General features: G+C 56.2%; 8 protein-coding genes across 8 annotated transcripts; 5 read left to right on the top strand and 3 right to left on the bottom strand.

The window, feature by feature from the left end:
- Nucleotides 1-891: 891 nt before the first annotated feature.
- JN550_008689 (uncharacterized protein) lies at nucleotides 892-1786 on the top strand (the record flags this gene model as incomplete). Its single annotated transcript, XM_049320678.1, has 3 exons — nucleotides 892-1102; nucleotides 1152-1695; nucleotides 1753-1786. 3 exons carry the CDS (start codon nucleotides 892-894, stop codon nucleotides 1784-1786), a joined length of 789 nt encoding a protein of 262 aa, XP_049169347.1.
- A 2796-nt stretch (nucleotides 1787-4582) lies between these two features.
- Nucleotides 4583-5653, bottom strand: JN550_008688 (uncharacterized protein; the record flags this gene model as incomplete). The annotated part of the gene is made up of 3 exons (XM_049320677.1): nucleotides 4583-5500; nucleotides 5561-5574; nucleotides 5632-5653. 3 exons carry the CDS (start codon nucleotides 5651-5653, stop codon nucleotides 4583-4585), a joined length of 954 nt encoding a protein of 317 aa, XP_049169346.1.
- Nucleotides 5654-6230: 577 nt separating this feature from the next.
- On the top strand, nucleotides 6231-9925 carry JN550_008687 (uncharacterized protein; the record flags this gene model as incomplete). The annotated part of the gene is made up of 2 exons (XM_049320676.1): nucleotides 6231-6393; nucleotides 6450-9925. The coding sequence occupies 2 exons, from the start codon at nucleotides 6231-6233 to the stop codon at nucleotides 9923-9925; spliced, it is 3639 nt and encodes a 1212-aa protein (XP_049169345.1).
- A 231-nt stretch (nucleotides 9926-10156) lies between these two features.
- JN550_008686 (uncharacterized protein) lies at nucleotides 10157-10558 on the top strand (the record flags this gene model as incomplete). The annotated part of the gene is made up of 1 exon (XM_049320675.1): nucleotides 10157-10558. One exon carries the CDS (start codon nucleotides 10157-10159, stop codon nucleotides 10556-10558), a length of 402 nt encoding a protein of 133 aa, XP_049169344.1.
- Nucleotides 10559-11521: 963 nt separating this feature from the next.
- On the bottom strand, nucleotides 11522-12571 carry JN550_008685 (calmodulin; the record flags this gene model as incomplete). Its single annotated transcript, XM_049320674.1, has 7 exons — nucleotides 11522-11556; nucleotides 11623-11764; nucleotides 11834-11904; nucleotides 11955-12080; nucleotides 12254-12269; nucleotides 12353-12409; nucleotides 12569-12571. 7 exons carry the CDS (start codon nucleotides 12569-12571, stop codon nucleotides 11522-11524), a joined length of 450 nt encoding a protein of 149 aa, XP_049169343.1.
- A 1268-nt stretch (nucleotides 12572-13839) lies between these two features.
- On the top strand, nucleotides 13840-15095 carry JN550_008684 (uncharacterized protein; the record flags this gene model as incomplete). The annotated part of the gene is made up of 3 exons (XM_049320672.1): nucleotides 13840-13862; nucleotides 13985-14514; nucleotides 14575-15095. The coding sequence occupies 3 exons, from the start codon at nucleotides 13840-13842 to the stop codon at nucleotides 15093-15095; spliced, it is 1074 nt and encodes a 357-aa protein (XP_049169342.1).
- A 733-nt stretch (nucleotides 15096-15828) lies between these two features.
- Nucleotides 15829-16544, top strand: JN550_008683 (uncharacterized protein; the record flags this gene model as incomplete). The annotated part of the gene is made up of 3 exons (XM_049320671.1): nucleotides 15829-15903; nucleotides 15983-16078; nucleotides 16191-16544. The coding sequence occupies 3 exons, from the start codon at nucleotides 15829-15831 to the stop codon at nucleotides 16542-16544; spliced, it is 525 nt and encodes a 174-aa protein (XP_049169341.1).
- Nucleotides 16545-17527: 983 nt separating this feature from the next.
- Nucleotides 17528-19143, bottom strand: JN550_008682 (uncharacterized protein; the record flags this gene model as incomplete). Its single annotated transcript, XM_049320670.1, has 3 exons — nucleotides 17528-18298; nucleotides 18358-18458; nucleotides 18522-19143. 3 exons carry the CDS (start codon nucleotides 19141-19143, stop codon nucleotides 17528-17530), a joined length of 1494 nt encoding a protein of 497 aa, XP_049169340.1.
- Nucleotides 19144-20644: the final 1501 nt, after the last annotated feature.

The following is a 20644-nucleotide window of genomic DNA, read 5'->3' as shown; positions in this document are numbered from 1 at the left end:
GCGTCCTCAAACACAGTGCGTTTTGCCGCTGCGTGCCCTCCTCTCAGCCTCTCAGGCTACACACTTTGAAATTGTACGTCCAAAGGACTGGTGGAGTGGGTGGCCGACGAAAGGCGGCCCAGGCGCTTGCATGACGGGGTTGGGCCGAGGGCGTCTGCCAGTCAGAGCCCGTGGAAGGCCTCTGGCCCCCTGTCGCCAGCCCCTGGCTGCAGATCGCTTGGCTGACCCATACAACCACCCATGACGGCTACCCGTTCTCCATGGACAGGGGGAGGCCAAAGACACGATCCAATCGTCGGCCGTCCTCGCGCCCAGGGCCTCTCATCTCTCTTCCGCCGGCTTGTCCTTCCATGGCGACGTTGCCCAGGGCGGCTGCAGAAAACCACCTCTCCCCGGCGCAATCTAGATCGAGGTACCTCTCCCGCCAGGCTTCCCCGGTGGGTACAACGCCATCTATTCTCGATCTTCTTTCCACCACCCCCCGGCCAAGTCGTGAGACCAATCTGGGTCCCTGCAGGTGTGGATGGTTGAACGTCGTGCCGCCCGGACGAACCCATGGCATTTCTGCTGGGCCGTTTGTACTATGTATAATAAGAAATTCGGTCCCCTCCTTCAGATCGAACACATCTATTTACATACATGATCCTTCTCACATCGTGCTGGTGAATCTTTTCCATTTACGTTTCCTTTTCCTGTCTTTCATCTCAGTCTCAGTCTCAGTCTTTGGTTGTCTTCGTATTTGGTCATTGGGTCCTGTGATACGCATCTGTTTTCGAAAAGAAGGAAGGAACGGCTCCGTCACTGCCATCCATATACGACCACCACCTTATCACTTCGACCAGTCACCTTCAACTTCTCACAAACCCTCGCCACCGATCTCAACACATCAAGATGCGCTCTTCGATATTACTTGCGTCCGCACTGGGTGCCCTCACCACCATCGCCGCTCCAACATGGCCAGCCTTGAACATGAACGCGGCCATGCCAGGCTCGTTGGACACCGTCTCGGCGTACTTCAACATGCTGGCCAGGAAGGTCCAGGAGAGCAGACAGATGACTGTGGCTCCGGTCTGTGACCTCTCGAAAGCACAATTGCCTGAAGGTGAGTAGTCATCACTTCGACGATCGTCTCTTTAACTAATAACCCGTAGCTCCCGTACCACTTCCACCGGTCAGCGCTGGCTTGGCATTGAAGCACGTCGCTGTCGGCCGTGGCACGCAGAACTACACATGCGATACCACAAACGCAACCGCTGCTCCTGTCCAGGTTGGTGCAGTGGCAACGCTATTCAACGCCAGCTGCGTAGTCTCCAGCTACCCCGACCTTGCCAACATGATCACCAAGATGGCACTTCGGTTCTCCCTCACCGACGAGGAGGCAAGACTCGGGCCGAGCAACCTGGCCATCTCGGGCATGCACTACTTCACCAACACGACCACTCCCTTCTTCAACCTCGACCGGCCCAACTTGCAACTCGGCGAGGCACCAAGCGCCAAGCTGAACGGGACTAGTGCACCCGCTGATGCCGCCAAGGGACCTAATGGTGAGGCTGCTGTACCGTGGCTGAAGCTCAAGACCCGCGACGGCGCCACTGGTGATCTACAAGAGATCTATCGTGTTGAGACGGCAGGAGGCTCCGCGCCGGCGACTTGTGCAGGCATGCCCGCTACATTCGAGGTCCAGTACTCAGCACAGTATGTCATCACATTCTCGTCTATATCAAGGTCTACGAACGCTAATCAAAATCATAGATACTTCTTCTACTCAGGTCATAAATCTACATGAACAACGTCCCTCCATACCGCACTACGACGACATGACCAAACCAAAGGGTGGACTATGAGCATTGTATGATATTACGGAAGGGGGCCACGGGACACATTCTAAACAAGCACTTCATCCGCCTGGCGTTCAGGCGTTGAGGATTCCTACATGTATGGGACCCAGCGACGCTGGCAACCAAATTATATTACTTTTATTGCACCAAGGCTGGGACCGCATTTCATTTCTGCGCGCGGACTTTTTTTTGGATGCGTCGTTCGCGCGCGACGTTGCGAGGGGAAAATCTATGTTCATAGGCCCGTACCAATGGATCGATAATACTATACAATCCCTCCGACGCTTGATGGCCGTTGCAACTCTGTCGTATTCAACCGTGCCTTTTTCGACTTGTCTTACTTTGCATTGAGGCTCTTCCCTCACAGGTTTGCGTTTGGCGGTTGGTTCCAGATATCTTACCTGCATCCGGTGTTGAAACACTGCTACGCTGACATGGCCTGACTATGGTCGTCTGGGCTTGTCGCATCCGTTGCGCTGGGAAACCCCTTCAGACCTGGGCAGTGATCGGCCATGCACGCGATAAGATGCTCGCTGCAACCTTATCAGACGGGCTGCCATTCTTTTACCCCCCTCCCCGTCCCGAAATGCCATGCATAATAAAACGCCTTTGATATAAGCGTTTGCCTCTTGACGTACATGAGACCCCCGTACAGCGTTTCCGAGTACCGCTTGGAACCATCTGGTTCCTGGGCTAGGCAGAGTATACACACGCCTTTAGTCTTGGTTCGGCAGCTAACTTAGTGACGGGCAAGGGTGTCTGCTCTGCACGCGACAACGTCCCGCGCCCCCCGCGGAAACCGGATTACGCGAAGCTCATTTGGTTTGCCAAGAAACGTGCAAGTGAACCATTGTGCCCGTAGCTACTCATCCTTTCTAAGCTTAGTTAGTTGACATGATGAAGCTTCCCGTGCCTGGAGACTAACCACCAGCATACAGATGCACAAACATTTGCTATCAGACTGTGGTTCAACATATTTCGCTGTCTTTACCAGATACCAAGTTTGCCGACATCAATTTGCCGCGGGCTCACGCATCGTGGGCCGATAAAGAGTATGGTGCACCTGAAACCCCAGAATCTTGTCTATACCTTGCGACAATCGGCAGTCGGCAACCCAGACGGGACTACTCGACGCCGTCACAGGCTGTACTCGTCCGTTAGCCACGGCCAGCCAGGGTAAGCAGTGCAACGCGACCAAGTCGACTCATCCTGAAGAGCATCATGGCGCACGGCCACCTTGTGGAACCCGGGCCATCCATCATCCACTGGCAGGGCTGAAACTAAAGGGGGTTGATTCCGCTCGAGCTGGACCCATTTTGTGGGGGGTAGTTTCCGGCACATACACACAGCTATAGACTTAAGGCTGTGAGCAAGCCCTTCAGCTACCTATCCAGGTAACTGAGTAGGCTCAGCTGCAATGTCCTGCGAGAGGCACACGTTTCAGGGCATGATTGGCAATACGCGCAGGGGAGACACGAAACATCGTCTGAACTCGTCACAATTATCCCAATTTCGGTCTTCCCAGCCCACGCACATTGGAGCCAGTTCGGCCCGGGTGCACTGACCTAATCAACAGGACCGAGAGGCTCAGAATGCGTTTGTTTTGTTCGTGAGCAAGTATGGGGAGCTGCATTTGCAGGTGGATTGAACACTCGGCTTTGCCCTGCCCTGCTTGTATAGTATGCTTGTTGCTGCGCGAGTGGGTAAGATTCAACGCCGGCGTCGACTATGTTTTGACTGCAACGGGATTAGCACTTGACAAGTCCCAGGAACAGTGGGGTCAGGTTCTATACTCTAGCCTACTGTAAGTACTTAAGCATGGCGCCACAATCGACATCTAAGGGGTCTCGCTGAGTCCACCAACAAACCTACACCTGCCTCAACCCATGCCAAGGGGCTCGATTTTGGGATGCCAAGCTCTGCGCCGGATAGATTGAGGAGGAGTCACGGATTTGCCTCATCCAGACCCTTGGGAATCGCTTCGTGCCTGGGCCCCCACCCCCACCCACACACTTCCCCCAGCGTGGGTTGGCCCAAAGGAGCTGAAACGTGAAACATCCAGCCAATACACTTACACCGTTTGAGGTGCTGCAAGGAGTTTCTTCCCGACACTTCGTCAGTGCGCACAGCTCTGTTGCTGAGAGAGGCATAGTATACGCCTGCGCAGGGGTGGCTCTGTCTTTCGAGTTTCATGGTAACCTACAGTGCCTACGTCGCCGGCTCAGGTGGGGGCTGGGGCCCTGTCTGCCATTCATAAGCAGCCGTGCTGGAAGGCCAGTAACGCCAAGTTTGTGACGAGCTGTTCCCAAACGGACCCAGGAGGGAAGATAAAACCCTTCAGCGTGCATGGGGGACAGAGGCAGACGACCCTCGTAGGACCAGGGTCTCTACCACAAGTCCGAAAGGGTCTTTTCCTTGGCCTAGATACAAACAGACCATACTCAGAAGCAAGATTGAAACAAGCGCGATACGTTCTGGGCTCGTGTAAGTCTAGCGCGCGACTATTGTCTACATGTTGGAATAGCTCAACGTCTTTATGGGTTAATTATGTTAGACACAATCTTCCTCTATAGACAGTCATGGGTATTTCTAGACAATATTATTGTTGATAGATCCATTGGGGTATCTCCGGTGCTCTGTGTTCTATAGCCTACCAACCATATAACGCCCGGCTTGGTCGTGAAGGATGAAAGATCCCCAAAGCTCTAGTCTACAACCGAAACTAGACCATCAGTCCTATTGTCCTATCCCTCCATCTCGATGTCGTCGCCGCCGCCCTTCCTCCTGCTTTCTATGCGCTTCTTGGTGGTCTCCTTGGCCGCTTCGACCCACTTCTCGTAAGCACCATTGCCCTCTTTGAGCTTCTTGTCGACAACACCCTTCAACACAGCGCCGGCGAATCCCACAAAGTTGTGTCGCCGCAGGGCGTTCTCGAACTGCCAGTCTCGGCGCTTGCGCTCCTCTCGCTCGAGCATGTCCACGTCGCCAATGTCGCGCGCCTGTATCCGTAGATCACGCACCATAGCCATCAAATTGAAGCGGATCTCGGTGATGTCGTACCGGTTGATGCGCCGCTGCAAAACGTCCATGACCTTGGTTGGAAATTCGCCGGAGGTACAGGCGCCGTGGCTGATGGGCGCGGGCTGTAGGCCGTCCAGCTCGTAGAGCGTACCGTCAATAGGGGTGTATGCGACAAAGTGGAAGGCGTCTTCGGTCTCGCCACCCGTCCGCTGAGTCTCGTCCACAAATGGGCTGCTCTTGGCGAAGCTGTTGTGAACATCCCGGATCAGCTCGGAGTTGCTGAGGGCCTCGCCGCGAAACTCAGGCGGTAGCATCATGGTAAACTCCTTGAAGTCGCGCAGGGGCCCGCCCATGTCAATCTCCCCTTCCTTGTTCAGCAGTACGGATAGCAGGGCCTGGGTGCCGCATGCATTCTGGATGGTCTGGGCGGCGAAGAAGAGGCGCTCCGAGGCATCGCGATCGAAGGTGCCGTCGAGCGGCTTGTCTGTCGATGTGTATGGCTCGTTCGTGGGGTACTTGAACAGGAAAATGACGCCGTATACAGGGTAGAGTGAGGCCAGAGAGTCGGGCTCGAGGGTGAGTAGCTCCTCAAACTGCACGTCCTTAACACCCAGGTTGTCGAGCAGGTAGGTAAAGACACCCTAGACCAAGATGTCAGCGTCGCAATCCGACAGCACGTGTGGGCAGGGAGCTGGACGTACTGCGTCCGACTCGACTGTGGGAATGAGTTAGCCGTGTGATGACAACAAACATACTGCGCGGCGTTACTGACTGGTGTTCCACCCTCCACTCATCGTAGCAATGTGTGAGCTGGTGAGGCCTGGAGACAACGCCGACGTGTGTGAGAGTGTACGATCCAAGAGCGACGTCTAAAGCGGGGGCCAGAATGGCGTATTTGCTGTTGTATCCTCTCTCTCGGTTCTGGGGTCTTGCGCTTCCCGCTTTGTATATGTCGCTGTTGTGCCGAAGAAGGGCTTTGGTGGTTAATGCTGATGGTGATGCTGGCGGTTGCGTCGTGCTGGTAGAAAAGCTGTGGTGGATACGTAATTGCCCCCAAGCTCATGGAAGCTCCAGGCGCCGCCAGTCCCGCCAGGGCATGATCGGCGATTAGATAACGCTATTATTAGCAGCCGGGTCGACAGCCACAGCACCTCGAAGTGACGCTTTAGTGGAGGATGTAACTCCAACAACGCCTGGCCGCCTGGAGTATGCAACCTCCAACGAGCCCGCCAGCCTCGCCCTGACCCATCCCTCCAGGCTGCCAGGTTCCCGACCAGCTTTCCACATCCACGACGCCGTTCTATTTGCGCCTGCTGCCACGACTCCCTCGACCCGCGACCGCAGGCCTCGTAATGATGCTGCGCCATTGCAATGGCTTCAGATGCGCAAGATGAGGAACGCGCTCTGGAGAAACCCAAACGCACGCCGCTCGAGTCTGGGCCTTACGTCCTGCGCACCCTGCTCCAGGATGTCCCGCTCTCCGCCGAAGGCGCGGCTGACCACGATATCAAGATCAACTGCGTTGATTATCTAGGTGCGCACGCCACATGTAGCCCTCGGCGTCCAATTGCTAATGCAGGAGGCGTGCAGATGGCAACCTTTACGTCGGCACTTCTGCCTCGGAGCTCATCCATTTCGTCAAGATACCCCCCGACCCTGCCGATAAATCCCCCACCACCACCTTCGTCCAGGCCTCAAGACTACAGCCAGCCTTTGCAGAGCCGCCCGGGTCCTCTGGAAGCTCGAGACCTGGCGTCCAGCAGATCCTACTACTGCCGAGGGTAGGCAAAGCCTGTATCTTGTGCAACTGGACCGTGACCTTCTACTCCCTGCCCGAGCTCAGTCCTGTGTTTGGCAATATACAAGTGAAAAACTGTAGTTGGATCGGCGGTGTTGACCTGAACGAGTTTGGATCTGATCACGAGAACCCCCAAAGCTCCGGTATCACTATCCTTCTATCCCTGAATCGGAGGATCCAGGTCGTCCGGATAGGGGAAGATGCCCGTGTTATCAAGAAGATTGACTTCCCGGCAAGTTCCTTGACCGTCAGGCGCGACTCTATCGCCTGCGTGGCCGACTCGCGGAACTATGCCTTGTTGGAAATCGAGCGCCAGCTCAAAATCCCCTTGATGTCGATATCGTCCCTGGACGAAGCGCAGCCCGGCAACATTGTAGGCCAAGCGCAAGACATCTCGGGAAGTGATGGCGGTGGTATTTTACGGAGCGCATCCTCGGCGCAGAGCCGGCCGCAATCCGAGGTTCATGACTCCCAGCAGCACCGTAGGGGGACTAGCTTAGGAAATTTGATCTCTGGCAATCGACGGCAGGAGCAGCGTCCTGCTGACCAGGACGAGCCCGTCTTTCAAGAACCTCCCGAGCCTACTGGGAGCCCAAGACCGCCAGAACAGATACCCAGTCGAGATGGGACACCCCAGCCTCAGGCCGAAGGTCTCGGTCGGCCGGGAGCAGCTGCGAAGCCGAAGCAAGTCTTTCTGAAGCCACATATCGCCTCTCCAACCCCTGAAGAATTTCTTCTGGTGACTGGGACTGGGCCTCTGGAGCCTGGTATAGGCATGTTCGTGAATCTGGATGGCGACCCTACAAGGCCAACTATCGAGTTCGATCGATACCCCAAGGAGATTGTTGTTGACGGTGGCCCTGCAGACCTGTCCTCTTCCAGGCCAGATCTGGGTGAACTAGAGGAAGGGTATGTCTTGGCTGCGATGGGACGTGAGTTTGACGATGGGGTCCATAATGGTCTCGAGATTCAAAGGTGGGATGCCGACGGATCGCAGGCTGAGCCGGCCAAATACTGGCTCGAACCCCCCATAACCGATTCTTCGATTGTCATCCCGTCGCAGACTCTAGGGCTCCGGTCGCTCCTTGGCTCTGATGAGATACATTTCCAGGAAATCGTGGATAGACTCCGCCAGCAGCGATTCAAACCATTCTCAGGGGGGATCGCGGCAATAGAGGGATCGACCATGTCACTGAGGAGTATAGACTCTCGTACGGCTCTATCCATGGAACAGATGTCCAAAGAGAGGGAGCTCTTTGAAAGAGACAATGACTCGCAAGACGATGACTCTCTACCCGAGGGATGGGAGAGTAGTCGCAATGCTGAAGAGGAAGAGTTTGCTCGCCGGCTGGCTGGTTCTAGTGCCGGCTTGGCGGTGTGGTCAGGACACCAGATTTGGTGGGCTTTACGAAATCCTTTGATTCTGAGGCTAGATGCCCAGCTTGAGGCAGCTGCGGCTTCAGATATCAAGACCGTGTCTGAACGTCGAGAACTATTCGCGGTACTCAACTCATTCCGAGGGCGTGATGCCAAGTCAGAACTGGAGTTCTTGACGTTCAATTACATCCGGCAAAAGGCAAGCATCCTCCTCCTGACGAGTTTTCTGCAGGCAGACAAGGAATCATTCAGTGACCCAGAGCTACGCGCGCTTGAGGAAGTCCTGGTTGACAGCCTTCTCGACCCGCGAGTGGTCTTATCACTCATACCCGGTGTCCGTAATGAAGTGATAGAGACACGACGGGGGATCTGGATATTCGGTGGTGTAAAGACTACAGCGGATGAATACATTGCTACCGATGCGTTTGATAAGGGCAGGGCGGGTGTGAGCATCCTTCCGGCTCATACGCTGCAATTTTTGAAGCGTTTCCTCACTTCTTGGCGGCGGAAGAAAGGCTTTGGCAGCATCCCAGATGAAAACGAGGTATTCCGCACCGTGGATGCGGCCCTGTTAGCAGTACTCTTGGAGCTAGACCAACATTCACCTCCTGGACTGGCCAAGGGTAAGTCAGTACGTGCCGATTTGTACGACCTCGTCGACAACGGCGTCGACTGCTTCGACAGGGCTGAGACTCTCATTGAGTCTTACCATCGCCTATTTGTATTGAGTCGTCTCTACCAAAGCCGCAGAATGGCTGAGGAAGTATTGACCACTTGGAGGCGGATTGTCGAGGGCGAGCGAGACGATGGAGGCGAATTTCGGGATGGCGAACAACGTATACGGGAGTATCTCTCAAAGATCAGCAACCAGGCTTTGGTACAAGAGTATGGCGTATGGCTTGCCAACCGTAACCCAAAGCTAGGCGTGCAAGTGTTCGCCGATGAGAAGGGTCGTGCGCCGAAATTCGAGCCTGCCCACGCTGTCCAGATCCTCCGCCAGGACGCCCCTGACGCTGTCAAGTACTACCTTGAATACCTGGTTTTCGGCCAAGGCCACACAATCTACGTCAACGAGCTCATCACCTACTACCTCGACGTCGTCATTACACACTTACAGGCCTCGGCAGAAGCCCGCGATGTTCTTATCGCCACGTATGCAGCGTATCGGGCATTACGCCCCCTGAAGCCGACCTACCGTCAGTTCTTGACGGACAACGCGCCACCAGATGATGAGGTGTGGCAGAGCCGACTGCGTCTGCTCCAACTCCTAGGTGGTCCATACGAATACGACGCAAGTACTTGCAGGCAGCGCATCGAGAGTCTCGAAGCCACCGCGCCAGATCTGCTCGTCCCCGAAACCATCATATTAGACGGACGGGAGCGTAAGCACGAGAACGCCCTGAGGCTCCTCGTGCATCATCTAGGGGACTATGACACGGCAGTGGCGTACTGCATACGCGGCGGCGCCAGCATCTACAGCATATACCAAGCGACTCCCAGTTCCCCTCATCCCTCGGCGCCGGAGACCAGCAGAGCGCCTAAGCGGCGTGAGAGCGCACCACCCACCGAGGACCAACAAGCCCGGCTCTTCCGCGCTGTACTCAGCGAGTTCCTGGCCATCGAAGACGTCAGCGATCGCGTGGAACAGACCGGGATGCTTCTCGATCGTTTCGGCGGCTGGTTCGATGTCGACGAGGTGCTGAGTCTGATCCCCGACAGCTGGAGCGTCGATCTGATCGCTGGCTTCTTGATGAGGGCGCTGAGGAGGATGGTTGTTGAGAAGAACGAGACTACAGTTGCAAGGGCTTTGTCAAGCAGTCAGTTCCTGAGAATACAGCATGATCTGGTGGTGAAGATAGAAGAGAAAGGGCCTACCTTTGAGGGTGATTAGATGGAGCTGTCATAATCAAAGATAATTGTTTTAATCACCACCTTCCGCTGCTTAGCTGTATGTGACTTCCTTGATAGATTTGAAGCGAATTCACGCCACCGACCTAAAGGAAACATGACTAACTTCATCCCCAGAGGCCCTCTCTGCTCAATGTAGAGTCTCTTTAATTCCTCCAAGTTCGCATCAAGGGAATCGAACACTACGAACGCACCGCTAAATTCCAAATCAAAGATGCAAAGCGAATCCTCCCAGACCCTCCACAAGCCGCCCTTGGGTACCCTATGGACCAGCTGGCCGTTCTCCTTGCCACCGACATGGCCGCCGCCGTCTGCGCCCACCACAGTCGCCGAAAGCACGCCCATTGCCCCTATCTCATCCTGGACGACGACAACGGCATCGCCGCCGCTCGCGTCCACCACCACGGCGCCCAGCGACGACACCGGGTGGACGCACCACCAGAAGGCCGGCACCGTCATCGGGCTGGTCCTGGGGCTGTTCTCCCTGCTGGTCGCCCTGTGGCTCGGATGGCACCTGGTGCAGAAGCGCTGGGCGAGGCAGGAGGCGCTGGTGGAGGAGGAGGAGCGGGGACCAGGGAGACGAGCTGCTGCTGGATCAAGGGCGGCGGGCACATGACATGAGACGTATTTGAGTACACTCCTCTTTTGGTGGGTATACAGGATCGGACCACGAGAATACGCCAGCGTTTGGGGCAGGGGTGATACATAGATATATATCAGCGAACACGGCCGGCTGTGTGTTATCTCGTTTTCCCACACACGTCTTGCGGTGGAGATATAGCGTTCAGGCACTGCAGCGGTTCAATGGAATGAACGTGCTCGCCGCCCTTCCCATCCAAGGTCTGAGCAAGGCTCCTTTCCGGGTCTGTGTACAACTCTATACCATAGTGTAATTCTTGCTGCATGAATACTCCACTCTCATGATTTCCGGGAAGACATTGGGCTGCCGTCCGCCAATTCCCCCCGTTTTCCTGTGTATGCCCTGATCGGAACCGTGGTGGCGCCCGGGCATGATCTTCATGCGTGTGTATAAGGGGACGATCTCCCTGGGCTGCACTCCAACATCCCTGATTGACTAGCTGGGTCCATACTAACTTCGTGTGACGAAATCGTTGATTGGGGCCATAGACCTGCTCGGAGTTGAAGCGTCGGTTCTCGTTACGATATGACTGGTAATTCCTGGGTAGCCAGCCCCAGGTCAGCACTTGACGTGTATCTCTTACATGTAGGCTCGAGATGTGATCAAAACCGGTATCTCCCCGGTTGTCAAACCCGGTGTATAGCAAGCGAGGGATATAAATGGTCGGTAGAGACAAGGGATGAGCTTGTATTATCTGGGGAAAGAAAGGGAGAAGCTAATTCAACCGCGGGGGGATGACCTCTACCCATACTACCAAACAGTTGCCCATGAAACTTGTATATCCCTGAACCAAAAGCCAGTCTCCACCTGGCTCTCTCCAAATCATGCCCTTAGGCTCAATCCCGAATCAACAGAAGGAACATAAGGATTTTCATCGCGACATGAGAGTGGGTATGGGGGAAAAAAAGAGACCATTTTCTAAAGTAAATCTCGAGACGTCTACTTCTGCATCATGAGTTGCACAAACTCGTTGTCTAGAAGTCGGGGGGTTAGTGCGAAGTCGGACGCTAGGGTCGAGGGGTGGGAGAGCGGGCACGTACAGTCGATGCGTCCATCACCGTCCTGGTCAGCCTCGCGGATCATCTCATCAACCTCGTCGTCGGTCAACTTCTCACCGATCGATGTCATGACGTGACGCAGCTCAGCAGCCGAGATGAAGCCGTTGTTGTCGCGGTCGAAGACCTTTTACGGCAGCATTAGTATTGCGGGCGGCCGATGGCAGGTAGCAAACGGAGAGGGCGGGTTCCTTACCTTGAAGGCCTCTCGGATCTCCTCTTCGGAGTCGGTGTCCTTCATCTTGCGGGCCATCATGGTCAAGAACTCTGCGCATACATGTCAGCCTGAGCAAGGCTACCGGTGAGGCCAAACGTACCAGGGAAGTCAATGGTGCCGTTGTTGTCGGCATCGACCTCGTTGATCATGTCTTGCAGCTCGGACTCGGAGGGGTTCTGGCCAAGCGATCGCATGACAGTGCCCAGCTCCTTGGTGGTGATCTGACCTGTTCGGGGAGGGGTCGTTTAGTGGTACCATCCCGCTTGTTCAGATAGGGTGATGGTGATAGGTCAGGGAGAAGGAAGTTCGCGCGGATGAAGGCGTCATGTTGCCCAGCGAACTGTAATTAGGGCGTGAGGGAGAGGGAGAGACTGCGTCGGGGTTTGCCAAGCGACTCACCATCGCCGTCCTTGTCCTATATACGAGCAGAGTCAGCCAAGCCGTATGCGAGTGCGGGTGCGGGTGTGGTGCAGGGGGAGAAGGGGCGGGTGAACTTACAAAGAGGGAGAAGGCCTCCTTGAACTCGGAGACCTGCTCTTCGGTGAGAGAGTCGGCCTGCAGGTGAGGGCATCACGTTAGCATCTGGACAAGATTGCCAGTGGGCAGAGAGAAAGACAGAGAGAGAAGGGCCAGTCCAGGTGCCCCTCAAAGCTCAACCGCGGGGTAGGAAATGGCGGGGAACGGTTGTGGAAGCGAGGAGAGTGGGCGACGCACCATTGTGAAGCTTGATGTGTATTTGGGTGGTTGAGAGAGAAGTGTGGTCGTGGGTTGGGTTTGTCTGTCCAGAGCGTTGCTGCTGGCGGTCAGGGTGGATCGTGGATCGTGAGCGGTCGGCTTGGTGGCCTGGATGTGTGTATGTATTTGTTTGGTTTAGGGGGGGGGGGAAGGGGAGAAGTTTAAAGCTTCGCACCTGGTCTGGCGCTGGGTGCCGAGCGAGAGGGTCATGGTATGGGCTGGGCCGGGCTGGCAGCGGCGGCTTGGGGGGGCCAGATGGGGCCCGTCTCCCTGGCTTGCTGGCTTGCTGGGCCTTCTTGGATTCTTGGAGGGAACCCCCCCTAGTAGGCGGCGGCGCACCCAAGGCAGCCGGCGAGCCTGCCCAGGTGGAAACTGACTGCCCAGGTGGCTGGTTGGCTGCTGGGCTTGGTTGGCAGGCTGGCCCCCTTTCCATGCCCCCTGTCCAGTCCAGTCCAGTCCAGTCCAGCGTCCAGCTGTCCAGTTGTCCAAGGCAGTCAAGCACCTGGGCACTGGACTCCCCACGGCCACCAGGGACAGTGGACCTGGACGGGCGGGCCAAAAAGACGACTGCAGTGGACGGCGGCCCGCCAGTGTGGCCCGAGCGTTGGGCTGAATCGCAATGCAGTCAAGCAGTGAAACGGGCGACAGCTCCTTCATTCGCTCCTGGGGTGGGCTGGTGGGCTCTGTCTCCGTAGCACAGAGTACAGACGGGGTTCTGATCCAAGCTGGCCCCCAGAATTCATCACAAATCCATGCGCCTCATTCGACACGTGTGCAACAAGTTTGTTCCCAGGTTGCCAGGAGAAGAGACACGGGCGCAGGCACTACACATATCACGATACCCGGGTACCTAGCTTTGGATATTTTTACATCCTGTAACTTACGTTGTTGCTGGGCTGGGCTATTAACCAAGGACACCACCCACTGTCCAGGACGTACCGCAGTAGTTCCTCCAAGCCTGTCCAGTCCCGGCTCGAGTCTAAACTGCACTGGTCCTAGCCGACGGCCTGCAGCTACGTCAGCCTCAATTGACCTCTGCTGCTGCTGCTGGCTGCACGTCCGTCACCTCTCCCCGGAAGGCTGCCGCTGGATTATGTACACCATGTCCTGTAGATTATCACCAACTTCGCAACCCACGGCGCCCCCATCACGAACCGCAACCCCCCGAGACCTGCCCACCTGCTCCCCCGTCGACCGCGCCCGCGTTCTACTCGAGTGAAGGGGAATCAACCCCGTCTCTGGCGTCCGCCATGTGGCGAGACCGCACCAACCTGTAGGACTTAGACCCCTGCCCACCACCTACCGCCTACCACCGAGCTGCCCGCCCGCCCGCTCGCCCGCTCGCCGCAACTGCCCAATGGGAACCGCTTTGCTGACTATTCTCCCCCCTTGAAGCTACATCTCCTATCGCCAGTCCTACGCCCACCACCCCGCCAAGAAGACGAAATACTCCGGCCCCAGCGGGAATGGCTTCCCGGACTTCGGCCGCGGTGGCGCATCCGCCTCCGAGGACCAGCAGGGCCTCCTGTCCGGCGCCGACTGGGACGATGGCGATGCCGTCATCGAGATGGACCTGCTGCCGCCGCGATGGGCCGATATCTCGGACGAGGTGACCGACCTCCTCGCCGACGTGGCCCGCAAGTCGCAGGCCCTCGAACGCCTGCACCAGAAGCACGTGCTGCCCGGCTTCAACGACGACGAGGCCAAGAAGGCCGAGGAGAAGCAGATCGAGGACCTGACCCAGGCCATCACCAAGGGCTTTCATGACTGCCACCGCTGCATACAACGGGTCGAGCAGATGGTCAAGGACGGCAACATGACCAGGGCCGAGGAGACCATGGCCCGGAACGTGCAGACCAGCCTCGCCACCCGGGTTCAGGAGGCAAGCGCTGGCTTTCGGAAGAAGCAGAGCGCATATCTCAAGAGTAGGCTGATCGGACCCTGGGGCGCCCCCGACTACGTAGTGATACTGACACGTGATACAGAGCTGCGCGGCATGTCCGGGCTCGGAGGCGCATCCCCCACAGACAGAGCGTCAACGCCCATGGGATCGAATTACGCTGCAGACCCAGCACTCTTGGAATCGGATGCCGACAGGTCTTTCTCGCAGTCGGCCCTGCAGGCCACGACTCATCAGAAACTACTCCACAGCAACGACGCCGCCATCATGCAGCGCGAGAGGGAGATTGAAGACATTGCGCAGGGCATCATTGAGCTCTCCGATCTGTTCCGGGACCTACAGACCATGGTCATCGACCAAGGAACCATGCTGGATCGAATAGACTACAACGTGGAGCGCATGACCACAGATCTCAAGGGCGCCGAGAAGGAGCTCGTGGTAGCTTCCGGATACCAGAAGAAGACGACGAAACGAAAGATCATATTGCTCCTGGTTCTGGTCATTGTAGGCATGATCATCCTGCTCGTAATCAAGCCGAAAAAGAGCGGCGGCGGAGGGGGTGGAGATCCAGGGGAAACCACGAGTGGAGCTGGAGTCGAAGCATAATATCCCAGGCTTCGTTTGGGGTCTCCCGTGGCCCTGGAGCATAGGGCCAGACTTCAACCTGACGACCATTTGTTTTGTATGCATCTAGCGCTAATCTTCAAGCTCCGCGCATCAGTCGCGGAGACGCAGCGCGGGCTTTGTAACAATATAGATATGAGGAATTTGAAAGGATCGATGCATCCCCAAGGGGTATCGTAACAAGCAAGGAGCTTTTCTTTGGACACTGCTGTGGACTGGGGTTAGATGTTTCGCTGCCGGTAGTTATCACATCCATGATCACCAAGCTCCCCCACAGCGATCTTCAATCGAGTCTTTTACTTGGTGCGTTCATCGTCACATGGCTAGATGAACCGTATTCGAGGCACCCAGTCGAAGACGGCCTGTCACGTGATAATTTGGCGATAGCAAGACTCGGTTGAGATTCTGTAGATACCACGAAGACAACAAGATCACCATGTCATGTTCACTCCGGTCGTAACGAGTAGTCACCATATATATATATATATATAGGTACTATATGAGCTGACTAGGTTGGATTGGTGGATGTAATGAGTAAGGCCGCGATTCGCCATCCCCATCCCGGGGGCTCTGGGGCGGTGGAGACGGGCAGAAATAAAATCCATTATCGCTTCCGCGATAACGAACTGGGCCGCCCTAGGTGAGCTCAGCTCTACTCCATCTTGCGAGAACGCCAGACTCCCTTTGCCGCGCTGCACGTCGACACACAAGAAAGATGAACTCGTTACCAGGTGGCAGTGGTGCCGGCGGGCCTCCGGGCTACGATGCCAATGACCCCAACATCAAGAGAGTCCGTCCCTCCCCCCGTCCACCTTTGGCTACCCCTTCCGTCGCATCCTGACAGCGCCGTGCTGACCTTCTCTACTTAGATGCAAGCCATGATGGAATCCTGCTTCGGCAAGACCGTGATATCAGGAGTCATGGGTTTCGGCATGGGTGGTCTCTTTGGAATGTTCATGGCATCAGTACGTTGCGCCCCAAGCTCTCGCCCCCTCACACCCCACCCCTTAGCCACGCTCTCCCGACGGGAACGCCAGGAAAAGAAGAAAGAGAATCTAACGGGCCCTCTCCCACCAGATGTCCTACGATACGCCGTACCACACGCCCGGCGCGACCGGCGGCCCGCCCAAGGAGTTGGCGTCGCTGCCGCTGCGCGACCAGCTCAAGACGGGCTTCAAGGACATGGGCACGCGGTCCTACGGCATGGCCAAGAACTTTGGCAAGGTCGGCGCCATGTTCGCCGGCATCGAGTGCGGCATCGAGGGCTTCCGCGCCAAGAACGACCTGGCCAACGGCGTCGCCGCCGGGTGTCTGACGGGCGGCATCCTGGCCCGCGGCGGCGGGCCCCTGGCCGTCGGCGGTGGCTGTGCCGCGTTTGCTGCCTTCAGCGCGGCCATCGACGCGTACATGCGAAGTCCTAGCGATGATTGAGAGGGAGATGAAGAGGAAGGGAAAAGCCTACGAGCTAAGAGACGATATGTGTGCGACTAGAGTGGTGGAACTTGCGGCATAGGACAGCGCCACGATGAATCTTTGTGGCCTGCCAGGTTCGAGAAAGAGGCGAAGACAGGGCCTGTATGATGTTACACTGTACACTATGAGGGTTTTGGGGCAGGACGATCCCTCGAGGTCGTTTTTGCCTTTACGGCGCTTGATGATCTATTGCATAGCACTTCGGCGTTTTTGGGGGGGGCGGGTCTAGACATAGACACGGACAGCGACATCTCCACTAGATATCTTGTCCTACATTATAACCATTCAAAACTATCCAATCACCTGGAGATTGCAGATTCCCGCGGAGGAAGCTCCAAATATGTCATGCGGTTTCGAAAACCATAAGACAAATATATCGATATCTTGACTATCGATAACACGCTTGCTTCTTTGTGGATGTGTAGTGCTTCTTCTCTGAGCATTGATGGATGAACAAAGCCATACATACTGAGCCCCCCTTTTCAGGTGACTCCGTCGCCAGACCCCTGACTGGTCCTGCATTATCTCAAATTGCACCGAGCCCGTACGGTCTAATTCACGGAGGAGTCAAGTCTATTGAGCGTCATGAAGATACTAGCTTATAAGCGCGCTATACTTCTACGTTGGAAATATATATGGGGTATTCTAGCATTAGACTGGTCATCTCTATAGCAGTCCGCCCGAGTCCTATCTACCGTCTGGCTTTGCGTCAAGCAAAGCATATTCTTTCGTCTTCGAACCTTCCATAAAACGCCGCGCTAAGGAGAAGAAAGTAAAGACATCAAAGACGGACATGGCACCTCGTCGCTAATTTTTTTATCATTTGCTGTTCCCTTCATTATCCGAAACCAGATAGAAAAGCACTAGGGCGCAACTCCGCGCCCCGTCCTGTGCTGCGCAGCAGAGCCAGGAATCATCAGGCATCAGGGGGCGACCATGGATCACGACGACTTGTAGACCTGGAAGGCGCCAAACTCCCAGTAGGCGTTGGTGAAGGCCTGGGGGTAGTTGGCGACGTAGGTGGTGCAGTCGCTGGGGCAGCCGCTGTCGGCGTAGACGTTGCCGGCCCAGCTGCCGCACAGGTCGATGTTGGCGATGATGCTCTGGTTCTTGAAGTGGCCCGACACGGAGCAGTCCGTGTTGGGGAAGTCGGCGGCCGCCGTGCCCCACGAGCTCGGGTCCGGGCTGCCGCCCGTGATGTCGGCCGGGATCCCCGCCCGCGCGAACTGCCACATGCGGATGCCCTCGTCGCGCCACTCGACGGCCATGACGCCGCCGCCGCCCGCGTTGAAGTCGGCCCCGTACGACGACGACGCGCCCGCCACGCCGCACCCGGCGTTCGAGTTGGTCGCGTTGTTGCAGTCCGCCTGGATCGACGTCCCCGTCATCTTGCGCTTCACGTCCATGGCGCAGCCCGAGTCCGTGTGCAGCGTCATCTGGTTGTCCGTGGTGCCCACCACGTTGACCGTCTCCATGACGTCGATCTCGCCGTTGTCCGGCCAGTTGCTGGGGTCGCTCAGCCACAGCGCCGGCCACGTGCCGCAGCCGAGGGGCGTGTGCTTGACGTCGAAGATGAACAGGCCCCGGTCGTACTGCGTCTTGGATGTGACGCGGACGGAGAAGCGACCCGTCGATGCGTCAGGGCTCGAAGTGTTTCCGACCGAAGTGTCGACTTTCAAGACGGCTGAGCTCGAGGAGGCATAGGTCAGGTTCTGGGGATGCATGGTTAGTGATAATGCACAGTCTCGCGCTAAAGCAGAGGGGTGCTCACCAGTTGCTCAGCCCTGGCCTGAGGGACATAGTGCACAAAGCCTCCCGAGGGGTCGTATCCTTCAAAGTAATCAAAGTTGTCGAAGAAATCGGTGCCCGAGTCTAAGTGTCGGAGTTAGCCAGTGAGCGGCAATTGCCAAGGTTGGATGGATTGTATACACTTACACGTCTCTTCCAGGGTGTAAGTCAATTTGGTATAGTCGGGGTAGCGATTGGCCTTGGCAACCAGGACGCCAGCGACTACTCCAACTACAATTGCGACGATCACTGCTAGGGCCACGCCGGCCCATGTGCGCTTTCGCCAGTATCGCGGATTCCACCGCGATGGTTCGCCCTTCATGTCTCTAGGCGGTAGTTGTGCGTTCGCATATGAGGGCGGCTGTCCCGATAGCAGCTCGACGTTACCGTTAGCGTCGCGAACCTGGAAGGAAGCTGGACCAGCAGCTCTGCCTCCGTGCTCTGGAGTGTCCCAACCCATATTTGTATAGTCGAGAGAAGCCTTCTCCCCGAGTCGGCCCTGCTTCTCGGCTGGGAAACCCGACGCTACTACAGTCGAATTTTGCTGTGCCGTAGGGTCGCTGCTCGCGTGGAGCGACGTTACCGCAATTGTGGTAGTTCTCCCGGTGTTGTTCGGCCTGTGTGGCTGCTTTGAGCCTGGTATTACTGGTTTAGGGCCCTTCCAATACTCAAAGGGGGTATAACCGAGTGGATTGGGCTTCCGCTGCAGGTGCTCTTTTGTTGCTGCCTGGTACGAGATCTTGGTATTGGGTGGTGTAAGTGGTTGCATGGCGGTCGAGGGCTGGGGATGCCGCCCAGGCGAGTTTTATTGCTGGATTATGATCCGATCTCATCGAACACACCACAATTGCGACAGACGATTTGGCCCGAGACTAGCAACTCTGGTTGACAATACGGAGCCAACTGCGCCCTCTGAAAGTTCTGGGATCTGGGTTGTGGTGGGTGCGCTTTTTGCGGAAAACTGGAGCACGCTGACGCGTAGGGAGTAGCACGATACGCCAGGGAAGGCAATGAGAAGGGACGATGACACCGGGTAAGGCTCTACGCGGCGGGTGGGTTCCAACAAGTCGGTAAATTTAGTGAAGATTAGACAAAAAACAAGAAGATACTATTATGACAAGAAAAAAACCAACAACGATAGAGTTGGGCAAACCTTTGGACTCTCCGGGACGCCATGGTGGAGGTCCGGATGGCAGATAGATATTCTGTCAGGGAGGCCCAACGGTTTGGAATGTGATACTCTGGCTATTGCCTCGAGTTGCACTTTCTCCACCTACCTGGCACCCTTTACAAGCCCATTGGAAATTATGAAAAGTGACCGTCGTCAATGCTGGCTGTAGTTCATCGCCGCGTCACTGGACGAGCGTGTGCCAAGTCGAGCTTGGGCTGTTCAAGGAACAAGCAACTAGCACCAGGTGCAATGAAAGGTGGTATCGCGGTTGAAACATGCCCTTCATGATACTAACTAGTGACGGCAGTGGTGGGTGCCATGTCATGTCCAGGTGGTGACGACGCTTTTGAGACATCCACCTGCAAAGCTTTTCGAAGCTCTGTTTTAGGGCTCTTGGGGATTGGCCGGCCGCGCCGGGTCACCACGCTGCTCGTGTTCCAGATGTTCCAGACCCAGGAACGGCGCAGGGGTCCTATCGCAACTTTAGTCGTCAATCATGCTTAAGCAGGCGCTAATGTCGTGATTGGTTTTGCCACATAGCCACTGACAGACAGCACTAGGCTGTCTAGGTACTCGAGTACTTCCATAGAAGCCCATGCCAAGGCCGCCAGAGCGAGAAAACCCACTGGCTGTCGTAATATGGGCGCAGTAGAGTGCGTATGCAATCGTCAACATCGCATTGGCCAGAAGAGGCGAAGAATTGATCTCTCGTCTGGAGATACATCCGGGGACACAGAATCCAATGTCGGGACGAGGACCGAGCCCCCCCAACCGGCCCTCCGGATTTTCGTCCTTCGCATTGGCATCAAGATGTGACGTTCGTCCTCGAGTGATGTGCGTTTCACCCGGGGTGATACACGGCAGTCTAAAAATAATCGGATGATTCTTTACCGGTAGGGCCTGACAGTTTGGGAACGTTCCCCGGGTTGTCATTTGAGTCTCATTCAACCCATGCCTGTTCATTCACTGGCCTATTCGACAGGGTGGATGCTGGTCTTAAAACTCTTTGTAAATGCACCACAGCTACTGATCCTGATTTTTGGGTAAGACGCGAGAGAATATACTCAGAGTACGATACAGCCCCTCTTGGGGAAGAAAC

This window comes from Neoarthrinium moseri (assembly GCF_022829205.1).
Source record: "Neoarthrinium moseri strain CBS 164.80 chromosome Unknown scaffold37_Wmoseri_CBS_16480, whole genome shotgun sequence".
Taxonomy (NCBI): domain Eukaryota; kingdom Fungi; phylum Ascomycota; class Sordariomycetes; order Amphisphaeriales; family Apiosporaceae; genus Neoarthrinium; species Neoarthrinium moseri.
The sequence above is the reverse complement of the archived record's forward strand: the minus strand, read 5'-3'. Positions and strand labels throughout refer to the sequence as shown.